The 20,308-nt window shown below is 44.4% G+C and overlaps 1 protein-coding gene across 1 annotated transcript; it reads left to right on the top strand.

Annotated features, from left to right (window-relative positions):
* Positions 1 to 12,417: 12,417 nt before the first annotated feature.
* On the top strand, positions 12,418 to 19,589 carry LOC124525039 (GTPase IMAP family member 6-like). The gene is made up of 3 exons (XM_047097470.1): positions 12,418 to 12,706; positions 15,217 to 15,301; positions 17,922 to 19,589. Exons 1-3 carry the CDS (start codon positions 12,533 to 12,535, stop codon positions 18,701 to 18,703), a joined length of 1,041 nt encoding a protein of 346 aa, XP_046953426.1. The 5' UTR covers positions 12,418 to 12,532; the 3' UTR covers positions 18,704 to 19,589.
* Positions 19,590 to 20,308: the final 719 nt, after the last annotated feature.

The following is a 20,308-nucleotide window of genomic DNA, read 5'->3' as shown; positions in this document are numbered from 1 at the left end:
GTTATAATATTAGAATTTTCTTAAATGGTAGGAAACTGGTAACTGGTTCCCTAATACCGGTTTTAGGTAACAGTTTAAGTTTTGCTTTTGATTTCCAGAGGCAGAAGCAAGAAATGACCCAGGTCAAGTAGTCTTGCAAAAGTTTTATTTGTATGAATAACCTGCTTTTTTTTTTTTTTTTTTTTTTTTTTAGCTTCGTTCAGCGAATTTTTTAGCTTCGTTCAGTGACATCTGTTTTCTATTTAAATAATGCAGTGGGGTTTTTGTTCGTGTGCATATCCAGGAAGTCTGTGTATATACATTTGATGTCAGTCCATTTCTCAGAACTGCCTCAAATTATAAGAACAAGACTGTTTACTGTAAATTTACCAGTATGTGCTGCAACACTGCCTTCTATCTCCACACCATCATTTCTTACCTCATGCCTGCCGACTGTGGCCTTTGCTGTCACACAATGCTGTGGTCCCTCCCAGGACAGAGCTGGAATGTTGGGCCCATGTCCCCAGCCCTGTATGCAGAATGGCGTGGAGAGGGGGTAGGGGGGGACAAGGAGAGATCTCACTGCCCAGACCTTTCTGAGCCCTCATGATAGGCTGACAAGGATGAAGCAAGGGCATTTTCCTCTCAGTCTCAAACCCACACCAGGCCTCCTGCAGAATGGGCAGAGCCATGAGAATTGTTGACTCTTGTGAGCAAACAAGAGACCACAGAGTTGGAACAAGGTTTTCTGCCCTTACTCTGCCTTCCAGCCTGAGCTGAAGGTGTGGGCTAGAAAGAACAGATCCTGAGTTGTGGGCAAGCATGCCGAACAGCTGAGCTGAATTTGGGATATGTGCACCATCAACAGTTCTGTGATAGTATTTGGGGTGGAATCTGTCAAGTTTCTGGGAGATTCCTGCTTACTGGAAGTTTGGGAAACAACTTTTTCTTTGATATGTTTTTGTTCCTGTTCTTGTTGAACCATTTGCAATTGCCCTTTTCATGTTGCATTTGATCTTCATGAAATGACACAACACAAAAGGGGGCAAATACAAAAATGGGAGTGAAACTGGCAAATACCACTGGGGACCAGAAAAGGGAATCCATAATTGTCAGGTGGGGCTTTCCTGCACAATTTTCCCACTCAACCCCTCACTATTCAACACTTGGCCCTACATGCCAAGATTGCCCAGAGGGGCTACTGCCCACCTCATTGGGGAGACTGGGAGATGCCGTCCTTCCACCGCCTGACCTCCAGCGCCCCGCAGCATCCCCCTTTCTTGTGCTCACTGTCTGCCTTCGGACCGCTGCTCCCTGCCCTCCAGCCAGGTCTCAGAAATTTCAAGTGTGTGCTGAACTGAGGCTTCTATGTATTCCTAATTAATAACACCCCAAATGAGTGATTGCTCAGAGCCGGAAACCGAAGCATCGGAGCAGATTCATAGAGGAGATGCTGTTGAGGGGAGAGGGGGAAGATTTAAAAAGTTGGCTCTCAAGTCCACATACATAATGCACCCTTAGACTGAGGCCAGAATCATAAACTAGTGAGGCAGCCAAGTACATCAGCAGTCCGTCTGGGTACTGTCCTACATAAGCACCAGACCTCTTTGTGCTTGTGGTTAAAACCATGCAGCTATAAGCTCTCCATCAAACTTATCTCTTCTCGCTGGGGTCCTTTTCCATTTTTGAATGCCTTAGTTAGATTTTCCTTTGTGGTGAAGAAACCCTAAAATATGTCCTTCATTGCAGATAGACAGATAGCAAATTTCTTCCAATCGGTGTAATTGCCAGGTATCTTCACCTTGAAACTTTTATTAAGTTCCTTCACCATTTTATTTATAATTATTTTACACACCTCCACCATATTCTTTCCTACACGCCTCTGAACACGCCACATGGTCAATATCCACCCCTAAAATCTAGTCCCCAGAATTGGCCATATACTTTTACATGTTTCCTGTTCAATTTGGAGAGTTTGGAGTATTATTTCCTGTTGGATCCTGGACTTCTGTTAATAAAGTCTGAGTTAAAGGGGCTTCTTTTTGGTGACTGCTTTTTTTTGCGCACTGGATATTCTTTCCTGCTTTGTCGAAGATTAGTTGGCCATACATTTGTGGCACTAGTTCTGGGGTTTCTATTCTATTCCATTGGTCTATGTGTCTGTTTCTGTGCCAATACCATGCTGTCTTGATGATTACAGCTTTGTAGTAGAGGTTAAAGTCTGGGATCGTGATGCCTCCTGCTTTGGTCTTCTTCTTCAATATTACTTTGGCTATTCGGGGTCTTTTGTGGTTCCATACAAATTTTAGGGTTGCTTGTTCTAGCTTCAAGAAGAATGCTCGTGCAATTTTGATTGGTATTGCATTGAATGTGTAGATTGCTTTGGGTAGTATTGACATTTTAACAATATTTATTCTTCCAATCCATGAGCACAGAATGTTTTTCCATCTCTTTATATCTTCTTGAATTTCCTTCATAAGCTTTCTATAGTTTTCAGCATACAGATTTTTACATCTTTGGTTGGGTTTATTCCTAGGTATTTTATGCTTCTTGGTGCAATTGTGAATGGGATCAGTTTCTTTATTTGTCTTTCTGTTGCTTCATTATTAGTGTATAAGAATGCAACTGATTTCTGTACATTGATTTTGTATCCTGCAACTTTGCTGAATTCATGTATCAGTTCTAGCAGACTTTTGGTGGAGTCTATCAGATTGTCCATGTATAATATCATGCCATCTGCAAAAAGTGAAAGCTTAATTTTATCTTTGCCAATTTTGATGCCTTTGATTTCCTTTTGTTGTCTGATTGCTGATGCTAGAACTTCCAACACTATGTTAAACAACAGTGGTGAGAGTGGACATCCCTGTTGGGTTGCTGATCTCAGGGAAAAAGGTCTCGGTTTTTCCCCATTGAAGATGATATTAGCTGTGGGCTTTTCATAAATGGCTTTTTTGATGTTTAAGTATGTTCCTTCTATCCGGACTTTCTCGAGGGTTTTTATTAAGAAACGATGCTGAATTTTGCCAAATGCTTTTTCTGCATTGGTTGACAGGATCATATGGTTCTTATCTTTTCTTTTATTAGTGTGATGTATCACATTGATTGATTTGCGAATGTTGAACCAGCCCTGCAGTCCAGGAATGAGTCCCACTTGATCATGGTGAATAATTCTTTTTATATGCTGTTGAATTCGATTTGCTAGTATCTTATTGAGAATTTTTGCATCCATATTCATCAGAGATATTGGCCTGTAGTTCTCTATTTTTACTGGGTCTCTGTCTGGTTTAGGAATCAAAGTAATGCTGGCTTCATAGAATGAGTCTGGAAGTTTTCCTTCCCTTTCTATTTTTTGGAAGAGCTTGAGAAGGATAGGTATTGTCTCTGCTTTAAATGTCTGGTAGAATTCCCCTGGGAAGCCATCTGGTCCTGGACTCTTATTTGTTGGGAGATTTTTGATAACCGATTCAATTTCTTCGCTGTTTATGGGTCTGTTAAAGCTTTCTGTTTCTTCCTGATTGAGTTTTGGAAGTGTGTGGGTGTTTAGGAATTTGTCCATTTCTTCCAGGTTGTCCAGTTTGTTGGCATATAATTTTTCATAGTATTCCCTGATAATTGCTTGTATTTCTGAGGGATTGGTTGTAATCATTCCATTTTCATTCATGATTTTATCTATTTGGGTCATCTCCCTTTTCTTTTTGAGAAGCCTGGCTAGAGGTTTATCAATTTTGTTTATTTTTTCAAAAAACCAACTCTTGGTTTCATTGATCTGCTCTACAGTTTTTTTAGTTTCTATATTGTTTATTTCTGCTCTGATCTTTATTATTTTTCTTCTTCTGCTGGGTTTGGGGTGTCTTTGCTGTTCTGCTTCTATTTCCTTTAGGTGTGCTGTTAGATTTTGTATTTGGGATTTTTCTTGTTTCTTGAGATAGGCCTGGATTGCAATGTATTTTCCTCTCAAGACTGCCTTCGTTGCATCCCAAAGCATTTGGATTGTTGTATTTTCATTTTCATTTGTTTCCATATTTTTTTTAATATATGAAATTTATTGTCAAATTGGTTTCCATACAACACCCAGTGCTCATCCCAAAAGGTGCCCTCTTCAATACCCATCACCCACCCTCCCCTCCCTCCCACCCCCCATCAACCCTCAGTTTGTTCTCAGTTTTTAACAGTCTCTTATGCTTTGGCTCTCTCCCACTCTAACCTCTTTTTTTTTTTTTTTTGTTCCTTCCCCTCCCCCATGGGTTCCTGTTAAGTTTCTCAGGATCCACATAAGAGTGAAACCATAGAGTGTGATCCATATATTTTTTAATTTCTTCTCGAATTGCCTGGTTGACCCATTCATTCTTTGGTAGGGTGTTCTTTAACCTCCATGCTTTTGGAGGTTTTCCAGACTTTTTCCTGTGGTTGATTTCAAGCGTCATAGCATTGTGGTCTGAAAGTATGCATGGTATGATCTCAATTCTTGTATACTTATGAAGGGCTGTTTTGTGACCCAGTATGTGATCTATCTTGGAGAAGGTTCCGTGTGCACTCGAGAAGAAAGTATATTCTGTTGCTTTGGGATGCAGAGTTCTAAATATATCTGTCAAGTCCATCTGATCCAATGTATCATTCAGGGCCCTTGTTTCTTTATTGATCCTGTGTCTAGATGATCTATCCATTGTTGTAAGTGGAGTATTAAAATCTCCCGCAATTACCACATTCTTATCAATAAGGTTGCTTATGTTTGTGAGTAGTTGTTTTATATATTTGGAGGCTTCCGTATTCGGTGCATAGACATTTATAATTATTAGCTCTTCCTGATGGATAGACCCTGTAATTATTATACAATGCCCTTCTTCATCTCTTGTTATAGCCTTTAATTTAAAGTCTAGTTTGTCTGATATAAGTATGGCTACTCCAGTTTTCTTTTGACTTCCAGTAGCATGATAGATAGTTCTCCATCCCCTCACTTTCAGTCTGAAGGTGTCTTCAGGTCTAAAATGAGTCTCTTGTAGACAGAAAATAGATGGGTCTTGTTTTTTTTTTTATCCATTCTGATACCCTATGTCTTTTGGTTGGCGCATTTAGCCCATTTACATTCAGTGTTATTATAGAAAGATATGGGTTTAGGGTAATTGTGATGTCCATAGGTTTCATGCTTGTAGCGATGTCTCTGGTACTTTGTCTCACAGGATCCCCCTTAGGATCTCTTGTAGGGCTGGTTTAGTGGTGACGAATTCCTTCAGTTTTTGTTTCTTTGGGAAGACCTTTATCTCTCCTTCTATTCTAAATGACAGACTTGCTGGATAAAGGATTCTCAGCTGCATATTTTTTCTGTTCAACACATTGAAGATTTCCTGCCACTCCTTTCTGGCCTGACAAGTTTCAGTAGAGAGATCTGTCACTAGTCTTATCAGTCTCCCTTTATATGTTAAAGCATGTTTATCCCTAGCTGCTTTCATAATTTTCTCTTTATCCTTGTATTTTGCCAGTTTCACTATGATATGTTGTGCAGAAGATTGATTCAAGTTACATCTGAAGGGAGTTCTCTGTATCTCTTGGATTTCAATACCTTTTTCCTTCCCCAGATCAGGGAAGTTCTCAGCTATGATTTCTTCAAATACACCTTCAGCACCTTTCCCTCTTTCTTCCTCCTCTGGAATCCCAATTATGCGTAAATTATTTCTTTTTATTGTATCACTTAGTTCTCTAATTCTCCCCTCATACTCCTGGATTTTTTTATCTCTCTTTTTCTCAGCTTCCTCTTTTTCCATAATTTTATCTTCTAATTCACCTATTCTCTCCTCTGCCTCTTCAATCCGAGCTGTGGTCACCTCCATTTTATTCTGCAGCTCATTTATAGCATTTTTAGCTCCTCCTGACTGTTTCTTAGTCCCTTGATCTCTGTAGCAATAGATTCTCTGCTGTCCTCTATACTGTTTTCAAGCCCAGCGATGAATTTTATGACTATTATTTTAAATTCATTTTCTGTTATATTGTTTAAATCATTTTTAATCAGGTTGTTAGCTGTTGCTACTTCCTGGAGTTTCTTTTGAGGGGAATTCTTCTGTTTCATCATTTTGGATAGTCCCTGGAGTGACACGGAACTGCAGGGCACTTCCCCTGTGCTGTCCGGAGTAACTTGCATTGGTGGGTGGGGCTGCAGTCCGACCTGATGTCTGCCCCCAGCCCACCGCTGGGGCCACAGTCAGACTGGTGTGTGCCTTCTCTTCTATTTAGAAGGGGTCTTCTATTTAGACCCCTGTCTAAAAATAGGCCTGATGTCTACAACAGGTATCCATTTGGTGAGAGATGTGAGCACCATCTTTAAATTTGCATAAGCCGCGAAGAGCAGAGTTAGTCTTATTATTCCAAGCTGCACAAAAAAAGGAAGATAAATTTGATGTCATTGTTTTATTTTATTTTATTTTTTTAATTAAAAAAATTTTAATGTTTATATTTGAGAGACAGAGCTTGAGTGGGGGAGGGGCAGAAACGGAGACAGAATCCAAAGCAGGCTCCAGGCTCTGAGCTATCAGCACAGAGCCCCATGCAGAGCTTGAACCCACAAGCCAAAAGATCATGACCTGAGCAGAAGTTGGATGCTTAACCAACTGAGCCATCCAGGTGCCCCTTTAAACATTTTTTTAAGTAAGCTTATTTATTTATTTATTTATTTATTTATTTATATTTTAAAAAATGTTTTAATATTGAATTTATTGTCAAATTGTTTTCCATACAACACACTGTGCTCATCCCAACAGGTGCCCTCCACAATGCCCATCACCCACCCTCCTCTCCCTCCCACCCCCCATCAACCCTCAGTTTGTTCTCAATTTTTAAGAGTCTCTTATGCTTTGGCTCCCTCCCTCTCTTTTTTTTTCCTTCCCCTTCCCCATGGTCTTCTGTTAACTTTCTCAGGATCCACATAAGAGTGAAAACATGGTATCTGTCTTTCTCTGTATGACTTATTTCACTTAGAATAACACTCTCCAGTTCCATCCACGTTGCTACAAAGGGCCATATTTCGTTCTTTCTCATTGCCACGTAGTGTTCCATTGTGTATATAAACCACAATTTCTTTATCCATTCATCAGTTGATGGACATTTAGGTTCTTTCCATAATTTGGCTATTGTTGAGAGTGCTGCTATAAACATTAGGGTACAAGTGCCCCTATGCATCAGCACTCCTGTATCCCTTGGGTAAATTCCTAGCAGTGCTATTGTTGGGTCATAGGGTAGTTCTATTTTTAATTTTTTGAGGGACCTCCGCACTGTTTTCCAGAGTGGCTGCACCAGTTTGCATTCCCACCAACAGTGCAAGAGGGTTCCTGTTTCTCCACATCCTCTTCAGCATCTATAGCCTCCTGATTTGTTCATTTTGGCCACTCTGACTGGCGTGAGGTTGTATCTCAGTGTGGTTTTGATTTGTATTTCCCTAATGAGGAGTGATGTTGAGCATCTTTTGATGTGCCTGTTGGCCATCTGGACGTCTTCTTTAGAGAAGTGTCTATTCATGTTTTCTGCCCATTTCTTCACTAGAGTATTTGTTTTTCAGGTGTGGACTTTGGTGAGTTCTTTATAGTTTTTGGATCCTAGCCCTTTGTCTCATATATCATTTGCAAATATCTTTTCCCATTCTGTTGGTTGCCTTTTCGTTTTGTTGATTGTTTCCTTTGTAGTGCAGAAGCTTTATCTTCAGGAGGTCCCAATAGTTCATTTTTGCTTTTAATTCCCTTGCCTTTAGAGATGTGTCAAGTAAGAAATTGCTGCAGCTGAGGTCAGAGAGGTTTTTTCCTGCTTTCTTCTCTAGGGTTTTGATGGTTTCCTGTCTCACATTCAGGTACTTTATCCATTTTGAGTTTATTTCTGTGAATGGTGAAGAAAGTGGTCTCGTTTCATTCTTCTGCATGTTGCTGTCCAGTTCTCCCAGCATCATTTGTTAAAGAGACTGTCTTTTTACCATTGGATATTCTTTCCTGCTTTGTCAAAAATTGGTTGGCCATACTTTTGTGGGTCCAATTCTGAAGTCTCTATTCTATTCCATTGGTCTATGTGTCTGTTTTTGTGTCAATACCATGCTGTCTTGATGATTACAGCTTTGTAGTAGAGGTTAAAGTCTGGAATTGTGATGCCTCCTGCTTTGGTCTTCTTCTTCAAAATTACTTTGGCTGTTCACGGTCTTTTGTGGTTTCACACAAATTTTAGGATTGCTTGTTCTACCTTTGAGAACAAAGCTGGTGCAATTTGATTGGTATTGCATTGAATGTGTAGATAGCTTTGGGTAGTATTGACATTTTAACCATATTTATTCTTCCAATCCATGAGCATGTGAATGGGATCAGTTTATTTATTTGTCTTTCTGTTGCTTCATTATTAGAGTATAAGAATGCAACTTATTTCTGTACATTAATTTTGTATTCTGTGATAAGTTTATTTTTGAAGGAGACAGTGACAGAGCACAAGCAGGGGAGGGGTAGAGAGGGAGACACAGAATATGAAGCAGGTTCCAGGCTCTGAGCTGTCAGCACAGAGCCCGATGCGGGGCTCAAATTCATGGACCCCAAGATCTTGACCCGAGCCAACGTCGGATGCTTAACCTATTGAGCCACTCAGGCACCCTTACTTTGAGAGAGAGAGAGAGAAAGAGAGAGAGAGAGAGAGCGCACACTCAAGTGGGGGAGAGGCAGAGAGAGAAGGAGAGAATCCCAAGCAGGCTCCACACCATCAGTTTGGAGCCCAATGCAAGGCTGATCTCAGGAACTAAGACCGTGACCTGAGCAGAAATCAAGAGTCAGATACTTAACCAACTGAGCCACCCAGGAATCCCAATGTCATTATTTTTAAAATACTTTAATATTCAGAAACAATAATGGGTCCCTTATGATCTATAGTAACATAAAGTGTAACCAGCACTCAGATAAAGAAACAGAACATCCCAGAAGTCCCCCTACTATTCTCCAAGGGTGACTTCTAGCTGAACTTCTAATAGTATAGATTCATTTTAGCTGTCCTTGTACTTAATATAAATGGAATTATGTACTATGTATTTCTTTTGTATCTGGTTTTTGTTTCTGTTTTCATTTTTTGCTTACCATTATGTTTGAGATTTATCCATATCATAATAAGTAGTAATAAATTGTGCATTCTCACTATTAGTATTTTATTGTGTGAATATAACCCAATTTAAATACATACAATTTATAATTTGTGAATGAATATATAACCTGTATAATTAACCCAATTAATGTAGGCTATGTTACTTATGCTTTTTCAATTTTTATTTCTTTGTTTGTTTGTTTGTAAAGTGGGTTCCACACCCACCCAGCATGGAGCTTGGACTCACTACTCTGAGATCAAGATCTGAGGTGACATCAAAAGTCGGACACTAGGGGCGCCTGGGTGGCGCAGTCGGTTAAGCGTCCGACTTCAGCCAGGTCACGATCTTGCGGTCCGTGAGTTGGAGCCCCACGTCGGGCTCTGGGCTGATGGCTCGGAGCCTGGAGCCTGTTTCCGATTCTGTGTCTCCCTCTCTCTCTGCCCCTCCCCCGTTCATGCTCTGTCTCTCTCTGTCCCAAAAATAAATAAAAAACGTTGAAAAAAAAATTTAAAAAAAGTCGGACACTTAACTGACTGAACCACCCAGGCGCCCCTGCTTTTTCATTTTATTTTTTTATTATTTTTTTTCAACGTTTATTTATTTTTGGGACAGAGAGAGACAGAGCATGAACGGGGGAGGCGCAGAGAGAGAGGGAGATACAGAATCGGAAGCAGGCTCCAGGCTCTGAGCCATCAGCCCAGAGCCCGACGCGGGGCTCGAACTCACGGACCGCAAGATGGTGACCTGGCTGAAGTCAGACGCTTAACCGACTGCGCCACCCAGACGCCCCTGCTTTTTCATTTTAAAACTGTTTTTCAGCTATTTTACTTTATTTTATTTTCTAGTTTTATTCAGATATAATTGACAAATAAAAATTACATATATTTAAGGTATACAAGTTGTTGATTTGATATAGGCATACATTGTGAAATAGTCCTCATAATCTAGCTAATTATCATATCCACCACCTCACTTGGTTACCATTTTTCTTTTCTTTCTTTTTTTGTCATGAGAATACTTAAGTTGATGGGCATTTACATTGTTTCCATTTTTTTGTTATTCTAAGTGCCACCACTATAAATATCACAGACATTACCTTTTGCAGAACAGAAGCACATATTTATGTTGGGTTTGTACCTTGGGGTAGAACAGCTCGATATTAGCTATGTGTAATATTCAGGTTTCCTAGATACTACAGACTTTTCCAGAAGAGTTCTACCAATGAGCCTTTTCACTAAACATCATGTGAGAGTTCTATTTGCTCCACAGTGTCAGAAGTTTCCTTTATATGGAACATTCACACAATTTTCAAGTTTATTCTTAGGCATTTTACTTTTTGTTGTTATTTTTTAATTCACAAGTTATATATAATTGGCTATTGTTAAGTTAACATAATTGGCTTATGTGAGTCAGTTTTTATGGTTTTTATTTAATTTTGCATCCATCAACTTATTAAGGTCTTTTATTGTTTATAGGAGCATGGTTATAGGTTTATTCTCTTCTAGGAGCATGTTATATGGTTTATTCTCTTGATTTTCCCAGGTAATAATCATAGCATTTATAAATAATGATTTTATAGCCACCTTATATTTTTTATACATGCTATTTGTTTGTCTTTTATGGTTTTAATGTATATTTCCTCTAGATAAATATTTAAAATAGTATGAATAGTAAACATTATATTTTATTTTATTTCTATTTTAGAAATAGAGAGCAAGCAGGGGAGGGGAAGAGGAAGAGGGAGAGACAGAATCCCAAGCAGGCTCCACGCTGTCAGCACAGAGCCTGATGCAGGGCTTGATCCCATGAACCAGGAGATTATGACCTGAGTCAAAATCAAGAATCAGGCACTCAACTGACTGAGCCACCCAGGCACCCTAACAGAGAATATTTTAAATTCCAAATTTCCATTCAGCCTCCAAAATGTTTATCAAAATCTTTTTATTACTAGCATATCTTCCCCAAGAAGGAAGAATTTCACAGCAGTTCCTGAGAAAAAAGATGGATGAAGCATTCAAGTGACTAAAGTAAGTCCATCAAGGCCAGAGCAGATGAGAGAAGAGAGAGGTGACAGTGAAATGAGGAGAAAAAGGTGGGAAGTGACCATATCACCTGGATCACCCAAAGTGGGGACACAGAAGGAAAAGCTAAAAAATTGTGATGATCACAACCCGGGGTTGCAGACCCACTGAGAGAGTGGGATTTAATTTTAAGATCATGCCTCCCACACCCACTCCTACCACCTCATCAACAGGGCTTCAGTATAAAAACAGTGAATTAAAGCTGATAGAACAGGGGCACCTGGGTGGCTCAGTTGGTTAAGCGTCCGACTTCAGCTCAGGTCATGATCTTGCAGTTCGTGAGTTCGAGCCCCACATCAGGCTCTGTGCTGACAGCTCAGAGCCTGGAGTCTGCTTCGGATTCTGTGTCCCCTTCTCTCTCTGCCCCACCCCTGCTTGTGCTCTGTCTCTCTCTGTCTTTCAAAAATGAATAAACATAAAAATAAATTTTTAAAAAGCTGAAAAAACAGCAAGATAGAAACTCTATTTAAGAAGGGCTTCCTAGGGAAACCCACCAACAACAGTGAGAACAGACAGGAACGTTAGAGGAAGCCAGCTCTACAGCTTCAGCAAATATGAACACAGCCCAACTCGTAGACAGATGAATACAAAACCTCACCCGCAGCTCTAGCTATGTTAATTCCTAATATAAGATAGATCCCATCCAGCTTTCCACATCCACACAAGGTGTGCTAACAGGAAAGAAGAAGTCCAGTCTGGAGACACAGGGATGACCGGACTCAGATATGGCACAGAATTGGGGATTGTCAGACGTGTGTGTGTGTGTGTGTGTGTGTGTGTGTGTGTGTGTGTTGTATACACACATACATAAAGAGATTTATTACAAGGGATTGGCTCAATTGTTTTGGAGCTGACAAGTCCCATGGCCCACAGTCAGCTGACTGGAGCCGGTGGAGTAGCTCCAATCTCTGAGGATGTGCCACCCAGGACCCAGCAGTTCCAGTCTGCAGGTCTCGACCTGAGAGAAAATACTTAAAGGAAGTTGGAGTTAAGGAGGGAGGAAGAGACAATGGGCGTCCACCACAATGGCGAAGGCATTGGTACGTGCAGGAGACAGGCAACTTGCAAACAAGGGAGGAGATCAGTAAAAAATCAGGCCCCTGGCACAAAATTTTCTGAAGGGTCTGCTGCTTCTTTCTAAGCCTCTGAGTTATCCTGGTTCAGGACAAAAATAACAACAATACTGATGTTCTTGTTTTTCCTGTTTATATTACCAAAGCCGCAGACAAAGTGCAAACAGCCCGTGTTCCGACTGAGAAGGGCTTGGCCCTGGGTGTTCTCACCCACTTCCTGTTCCCCACACAGCAGACTTTGCTCTTTCTTGAGCAAAGCTCAAGCAAAGCTTGAGCTGAACTTTCTGATCCCATTTTACTGAAAACTATAAGCAATGTATTCTATATATTCATATGCCATGGACACTTTCCTCTACCTCTTCCAGTCAAAGTCCCCAGAAGCCTGCAATGTGTCGTCCCTAAAAGGAGAAACAAAGAATTCACAAGACAGCATGGACCCAGGAGACAGAAAACATGACCATTCCTCTTCCTCTACGGCTGACGAAGTGGTAAGTCTGAGTGAGTGAGAGTGTGTGTTTGTGTGCGTGTGTGTGTGTTGTGTATGTATGTTTCTGTGTGTGTTGTATGTTTGTGTTTGTGTATGTGCTGTGTTTGGGAGTGTATGTGTATGGGTGGAGTGTGTGTGATGTGCTGATGTGTATGTTTATGTTGATGTGTATCTGTGTGTTTTTGTGACTGTGTATGTTGTGTATTTGTGTGTGTTTGTGTGACTGTGTATGTTGTGTATTTGTTTCTGTGTGTATGTGGGTGTTTTATGTTTGTGTGTTTTGTGTGTGTGTTTATGTGTTTATGTATTTGTGAATATGTGTGTGGAGTTTTCTGATTGTATGTGTGCAGTGTTATGTGTGACACGTTTGTGTGTGTGCATGTTTGTGTATAGGTGTATGCTGTGTTTATGAGTGTGTGTTTGCAAGTTTGTGAGTGTGTGTATGTTTGCAAGTGTGTGGGCGTGTGTTGTGTTTGTGAGTGTGTGCTGTTTGTGACTATGTGTGGTTGTATTTGAGTGTGTGTGTGTTTGTTGTGTTTGTGAGTCTGTGTGAATGTTTGTGAGTGTGGGTGTGTGTTTGCGAGTGTGTGGGTGTGTGTTGTGTTTGTGTGTATGTTTGCAAGTGTATTAGTGTGTGCTGTGTTTGTGTGGATGTGTGTTTGTGAGTGTGTGGGTGTGTGTTGTGTTTGTGAGTGCACGTGTGTAGTGCGTGCAGTGTGCGTTTACAGTGGTATGAACCCATCCATGAATAAGAGTCAGAAGAACTCTGTTCCCTGCTCGAATTCACTGTTTAGCTCTGAGCAAGATGCTTTGGCGAGTTGACTCTCCTCCTGAGAAGCGTTAAGTGGGGGGACATAGCTGCTTATGCTCTGTGCTGGAGACAAAACCTACCAAGTGCGGCGAGGCAGACATGTGAGGTGCTGGCCAGGCAGGGGCAAAGCAGCGAGGCCTGGGGCGCGGACTTACTTGCTGGTGCAAGGCTGGGGCGCACAGTGCAAATTTTCTGCCTGTGCTCCTCACCCAGCTCACCTACCCGCCCTGCTGTTACTTTCCACTGAGCCTCCCCTTCTTTCTAAAGGAGTCACGAGATTTTGCTGGTGAAGTACTGCCTCAGTTTCCACCAAGGATGTAAGGAAGCGAAGGACAAAGAGGTTGAGGGGTCTCCAGGTACAGAGATAGGAGCACTAATCTCCTTGTTCCAGAAGCCCTTTGGATAGGCAAATGCTGTATCCCTGCTAGGGATAGCTGGGGACAGCTGTTCCCCTGACCTGGTCACTCTCTTTTCCTGAAGTCACATGACTTACTGGACTGGGACTGTTTTGAGCCTGGCCCTTCAGAGGTGACATTGCTAAGTAAAGCCAACAACCATACAGCAAGGGCCACACTGACCTCCCGCTGGGCAACTCCCAGGATAAGGGCAGGACTGAAGTCATTTGCCAGGTTAACAGAGTACAATGGCCTTCTGAGGATGTTGTGGCAATGGGAAAACCATGCCTATCAGGGCCCCTGTAGCTGGGTCTCCCCACACCCCACAGCCTTTGTCTGGCGACATTCATCTGACTGTGTCTCTGAGAGTCCTACATGTTCTGGAAAAACAGTCCTGGAGCCATGCAGTTTCCTCCCTGACTCCACAGAGAATATCAAGCAGCTATAGGCTGACGGGCCCCTGACATAGGGAACTGTGTTAGTCCATGAGGCAGGATGCACTGAGCGAGGTTACATGCTCTCCTCAGAAGGATGCCTGAAGTTCCTGGATAGAGTGGCATGGCCCTTCCCACAGGGGAGGAGACCTCAGGGACATTTAGTTCAGGCCTAGCATTCACACTTATGGGGACAATAAGGCCTAGGCAGTGTGACCATCCACTGTGACCAACTGATGGCCGTTGGAGATGAGCACTGCGGTCTCCTGGCTCCCAGCAGGACTCTGCCCCGCACCCTGATGGTCCCATTCCTGTCCTCACAGCAGAACCTGGCCACCAACCTGTAAGCCCTCTGTAATCCTAACTTCCTAACTTCCTAACTGCCTTCCCCAAAGGTCAGGCCTGGACTGCCCTTTTTGGCCCAAGATCCCTGCCCCCATCCCCCAGCCAGTCCCTCGCCACGCCATCCTGCCCACGCCCTCCAGATACACTGTGGCCACACCAGTCTTCCCACTGCTCTCAGGACCCAGTATCAGACCTGCCTCTGCTCTCTGTTCTTTTCTCTCCTCACAGAACGGCTCTAGGACCCTGTCTCTCCAAATACTACCTGCCACCTCGGCTGTCAGGCCAGTTCACGGTTCACCTTTCTCCATGAAGTCTCTTACACTGCCAATAGAGACCACAGTAGGGATGGGGGGAGAGGAGAGAAAACAGGGTCTGCAAAGGAAGGAGAGACCCCTCAGACGCCCTCCTCTCTCTCCTCATTCAGGCCGCTCCCCTCAAACCTAAGCTTCTGGCAAGAGAAAGGCAAAAGTCAGGTGCCTCTTAAAACTGTTGAAAAACCAATAAGACATATTATGGTTTTCTCTAGATAAAGAAGGAAGAATATGAAGAGATTGTCCAGGAGAATCCTGCAGGAGCACTGTGTCAGGATCCTAAACAAGACGTTATAGGAGGTAAACTACTTTCTAGCAGAAATGAGCTTGAGAGAGGTGTGGGTGGGGATGTTTAATGACAGGTGGTGCACTGGGACAGGCAGCGGGGTCCATCCCTGTAGAGATTTGCCCACCTGGGCTGCCATCAAGGGGGCTTTGGGTTGGGGGGGGGGGTCTTCCTTTACTGCAGCCAAATAAGACAGAGAGGGCCCTGATGGGTACGGTGGGGGAAACGAAGGGAGACACAGCGCCAGCCGCCCCCTTTACTAAATCTCTGTGCCAGGCCCAAAGAAAGGGGTCTGTGCATTCTGAGCTTTCTTCCTCAGGTAGGATGTGCTGATAGTCGGTGTGACCAAACGGCTCACTGGAGCCCGAGGCTCTGCAGCCAACAGACCCCATGCAGGTGCTTGGCCGGATCAGATGGGAGAGCTCTCAGGGTCATACGGGTTGCAAAGCAGCATGTGAGCAGACAGGATGTACTTGGCTGCTGCCTCAGAACTGGGCTTGGCCTTCTGGAGGGGGTTCTCTCCAAAAGCTACTGCATCAGGGCCAGGCTTTTAACTTTCAAGGGCTCAACTTTGCCATCTACCTTGGGCAGACAGAATCTGGGAATGCTGGAAATCCATCCAATTTCCTGCCCAGAAGAAATTATTTGTGATTAATTATGTATTTTAACACAAACAGTTTTTTACTACATGAACTTCAATGGCCTGAGCCACTGGGAGAGAGCCTTATTAATAAACCACCAAAGCAAATTACCCGTAGAAGTGCTGATACCCGATTTACCTATTCTTTTTTTTTTTAATTTTTTTGATGCTTATTTTTGAGACAGAGACAGAGCATGAATGGGGGAGGGACAGAGAGAGGGAGACATAGAATCTGAAGCAGCCTCGAACTCACAGAGTGTGAGATCATGACCTGAGCCGAAGTCGGACGCCCAGCTGATTGAACCACCCAGGGGCCGATTTACCTATTCTTGCAGCAATCAAGGTTAAATATTACTTGAAAAATCCTCTCCAGCGCTCAAGTGGTATATTTAAATTCCAGTGGTGTGCTCTGGTCCCAGGCGTGTGCAGAGACAGGGTTTGCTGTCTTTGCCCAGCTTTTCATTGGCTGGGAGGGCAGAGGTGAATGTTCCATGCTTCCTTGAGACCCTCATCCATTCACTCAAATTCCTTTCAAGTCAGCTGGGGGAAGCTGGAGGGAGTCAAAGCCATTCAGTCGGAATTGGCTGCTGGGTCAGCCTGGCCTGGGTGGCAGGCAGCAGAAAAAACATGTCATTGCTGAAGAGATTCTGAGGAAGTCAGTGCCCATCCTCCCCTCAGGAGGCTCAGGGCTCTGCTGTTGAGACACATCACTATCTTCAATGGGGGAATAGACTTGGAAACCATTTATTAGTTGGCATTTCTCTGTGTGCTCTGGGTCTCAGATCTGAAAGGTCAGAAGGGAATTAATTCCCTTCCTGGTGCTCAGCCCCAAGAATCCAAGAACCTTGACACTAGGTTTCTCGATATTAAATTGGCATCTCCAAGTCCCTCTCAGCTCATGGTTCTGGCATTCTGCTGGGCGAGAATGTCCAACCCAGACTTCAAGGCTGCTGAATAGGAATGTGGCCACAGGGTGTTTCTGCACTTGGAGCCTGGGGGTGGGTTGAGGTCGTCCCACACTCCCAACATTCTCTGTCGCAAAAGCTGAAGAAGGTGATGTGGTCAGACGCAAGAGGTCACGTGTTTCTTTTTCTTCCTGCTCGTACTGAGAAGGATCTCCAATCAGGGAGACTTAGGGAAGCCCAGGGTTCCATAGTCATACTGGGCTAATTCCCATCTGGGTGAGAACAGATGACCCTGATAAGAAACGTCAAAACCGAACCATAAAAATGTGGTATTCTACCACACCATCCAGCAATTCCCCTTCTGGGTGGATACCCAAAAGAACTGAGAGCCAAGGACTCAGACATTTGTACACTGATGTTCATAGCAGCATTATTCACAATAGTAAAGGGTGGAAACAACCCGAATGTTCATATATGTTTATGAATAAACAAAATATGATACAAACCTACAATGGGGTATGATCCAGCCTTAAAAAGGAAGGCAGTCCGGACACGTGCTACAACATGGGTGAATCTGAGGGCGTTATGCTGAATGAAAGAAGCCAGACACAAAAAAGCAAATCCTGCAATATTCCACTCGCATGTTCTACCTAGAATGGTCAGACTCCTAGACGCAGAAAGAACACTAGAGGTCACCAGGAATTAGTGCGGAGGGAGTAATGGGGAGTTGTGGTTTCATCAGGACAGTCTGGGGTGATAAAAAAAATTCTTGAGGTGCACAGTGATGATTGCACACGATGTGAATGCACTGAGCGCCTCACCTCAAACTGGGTACAATGATGAATTTTGTTATATTCTATAATTTTTTACATTGTCTTTTTACCACACTTGTTAAAAAAGGCTTTAAAAAGGCAAGAAAGAACGTGAGCCTCCCCCGTCCCCCTCCCCCCGCAGGTCTCCGGTGCAGAGGCGGGTCTTCCGCTCCCCCCCCCCCCCCGCCCCGCCCCGCCGACGCCCTGCCCCGGTCAGGGAGCTCCCAGCCACGCGGCTCTAACCCCAACTCCCTCTGCTTTGTTTCGGCGCTTCCAGGTCTGGGGAAGGCCCCACCGAGCCCCCGGAGACTGAGGCTCCTCCTAGTGGGGAAAGCCGGCAGCGGGAAGAGCGCGACGGGAAACAGCATCCTGGGCAGGAAAGAGTTCCAGTCTAAACTCAGCGCTCAACCGGTGACCCGGGCCCTGCAGAGGGCCAGCCGCGACTGGGCCGGCCTGGAGCTCGAGGTGATCGACACCCCCGACATCCTGTCCCCGTGTGCCCCGCTGGAGGCCGTGTGCGAGGCGGTCGTCTTTTCCGCCCCCGGGCCGCACGCGGTGCTGCTGGTGACGCAGCTGGGCCGCTACACGGAAGAGGACCGGCGAGCGGTGCGGCGCCTCCAGGAGGCCTTCGGGGTGGGCGTGCTGGCCCACACGGTGCTGGTGTTCACGCGCAAGGAGGACCTGGACGGGGGCTCCTTGGAGCAGTACGTGCGGCAGACCGACAACGAGCCCCTGGCCCGGCTGGACCGGCAGTGCTCACGGCGCCACTGCGCCTTCAACAACGCGACGGGCGGCGCGGAGCAGGAGGCGCAGCTGCGGGAGCTCCTGGGGCAGATCAACTGCATCCTGTGGGAGAACAACCACCGGCCCTTCAGCAACCGCGCCTACCGCTACTGCCAGCGGAACGGTCTGCGCGGAGACGGCCAGGAGAAGCAGGTGCCCGGGGGGAGCGGCTCCGAGGAAGCGCCCGGCGCGGAGCCCTGGCGGGAGGGTCTGTGCCAGATCCAGAAGGAATCGGAGGAAGTTTACAGACGCCTGCTGAAGAGGGAGCCCATTTGAACCTCGGCCGGGCCTCAGCCTCCGTGGCCAGCTGTCGGCCTCTCCGTGCCCGTGCGTCCTTGGCCATCCCAGTCTCCTGATCCGCGGGTGCGGTCCGGAGCGCCCAGCTCGAAGCCCCCGGGGGCCTTCGTCACACCTTCCGGGGCGGTTGAATGGCTTCTACGCTGTAGGGAGCAGCAGGCCAGGTGGAGAGGAGAACTCTGCAGTGCGCGGGGGTCTTTCTGGAGGGCTGTTGCTGCGCATGGAGAAGAGAGCCGAATGGGGTCTGGCGCTGGCCATCTAGCTGCATAAGGAGATAGGTGCGCCTCAGGTGCGCCTCAGCTTCTTTGAGGTTCTAGATGCTTCTGGAGAGTCTGACCAACTGACGGAAGCAGAATTGGAGCAGACTGGAGCAACATACCCGCCCCTAGTCTCTTTTCCTTCCTTCAAGCTGTGTGACAGAGGGTCTCCAGTTACCTTCATCTGGGAGGGGTGGGAAGTGCTGGAGGGCGGTCAGAGATCAGAGGACACAGCGTCAGGTCTGTTTGGTTTCGTCCAGTGGTTAAGTCTCTACAACCAGATGCCCGCGGACTACATCTCGCAGTGTGGAGGCCGGGACACCTCTCTAACCCAGACCTAATGGACCTCTAAGAAAGTTTGAGCGTTTCTTTTGCCAGAATACTCAGAAAAGTGTCTCAGGGCCCAACAAGACTTATTTGGGGGTGCATACTTAAGTCTTTGTGCCAGAACCATTTATTAGATATGCCATCAATTTCCCACTGAACTGAAGCACGTTGATCATATGATACGTTTTCATATTCTGTAAGATCTATGTCAGGATTTTCGATTCTGTTCTTGTCTCCTACTTTTCTTCCTTTCTTATGAATAAAATATTGATTTCATTTCAGAGGCTTTGCGTATAATATGTCAGTCTACATTTTTATATTTCCTTTGTTATTCTCAGGCATCCATTCTTCAGGGTGAAAGCTAAAATCATTTGCATTTCCATTAGAAGATTAATTTCTTTAAGTGATCTTGTTTTAACTGTCAGCTTTGTTAATTTCATAACAGAAAATACATTGACCCGATCTCGCCGTCCGTGAGTTCGAGCCCCGCGTCGGGCTCTGGGCTGATGGCTCAGAGCCTGGAGCCTGTTTCCGATTCTGTGTCTCCCTCTCTCTCTGCCCCTCCCCCGTTCATGCTCTGTCTCTCTCTGTCCCAAAAATAAATAAACGTTGAAAAAAAAATTTTTTAATAAAAAAAAAAAAAAAGAAAATACATTGACCAAATGACAGCCTCATTCACTGAGTCTAAATGGCAAGTTACTCAAAACACGTTATCCAGTAAAAATCCTTGAAAAAAAGAAAAATAAAATAATAAAATAAATAAAAATCTTAAAGAAATTGGTTTTAATTACATCAAATACAGTGGGTTCTTTTCTCCTTTATGATTAAAAATCAGCGGTGATAAGTCCCACAAGATTTCAGGAGAAGGGATAGATGGGGCACTATCGCTCCCTCAGCTTCAGACAATGGGGGAAGACGTGTGTGGATATGTTCTGGAAACTCCACAGTCTGTGAACCAGTAAGAAAAAAAGTGATGTGGGTGGAGGTGGGGGTGGGCTGA

This window comes from Lynx rufus, unplaced genomic scaffold (assembly GCF_022079265.1).
Source record: "Lynx rufus isolate CCGP_SWC_20201006 ecotype Redwood Valley unplaced genomic scaffold, mLynRuf1.p SCAF_4, whole genome shotgun sequence".
NCBI lineage: Eukaryota > Metazoa > Chordata > Mammalia > Carnivora > Felidae > Lynx > Lynx rufus.
Note: the sequence above shows the minus strand (reverse complement) of the source record. Positions and strands in the feature narration are given on the sequence as shown.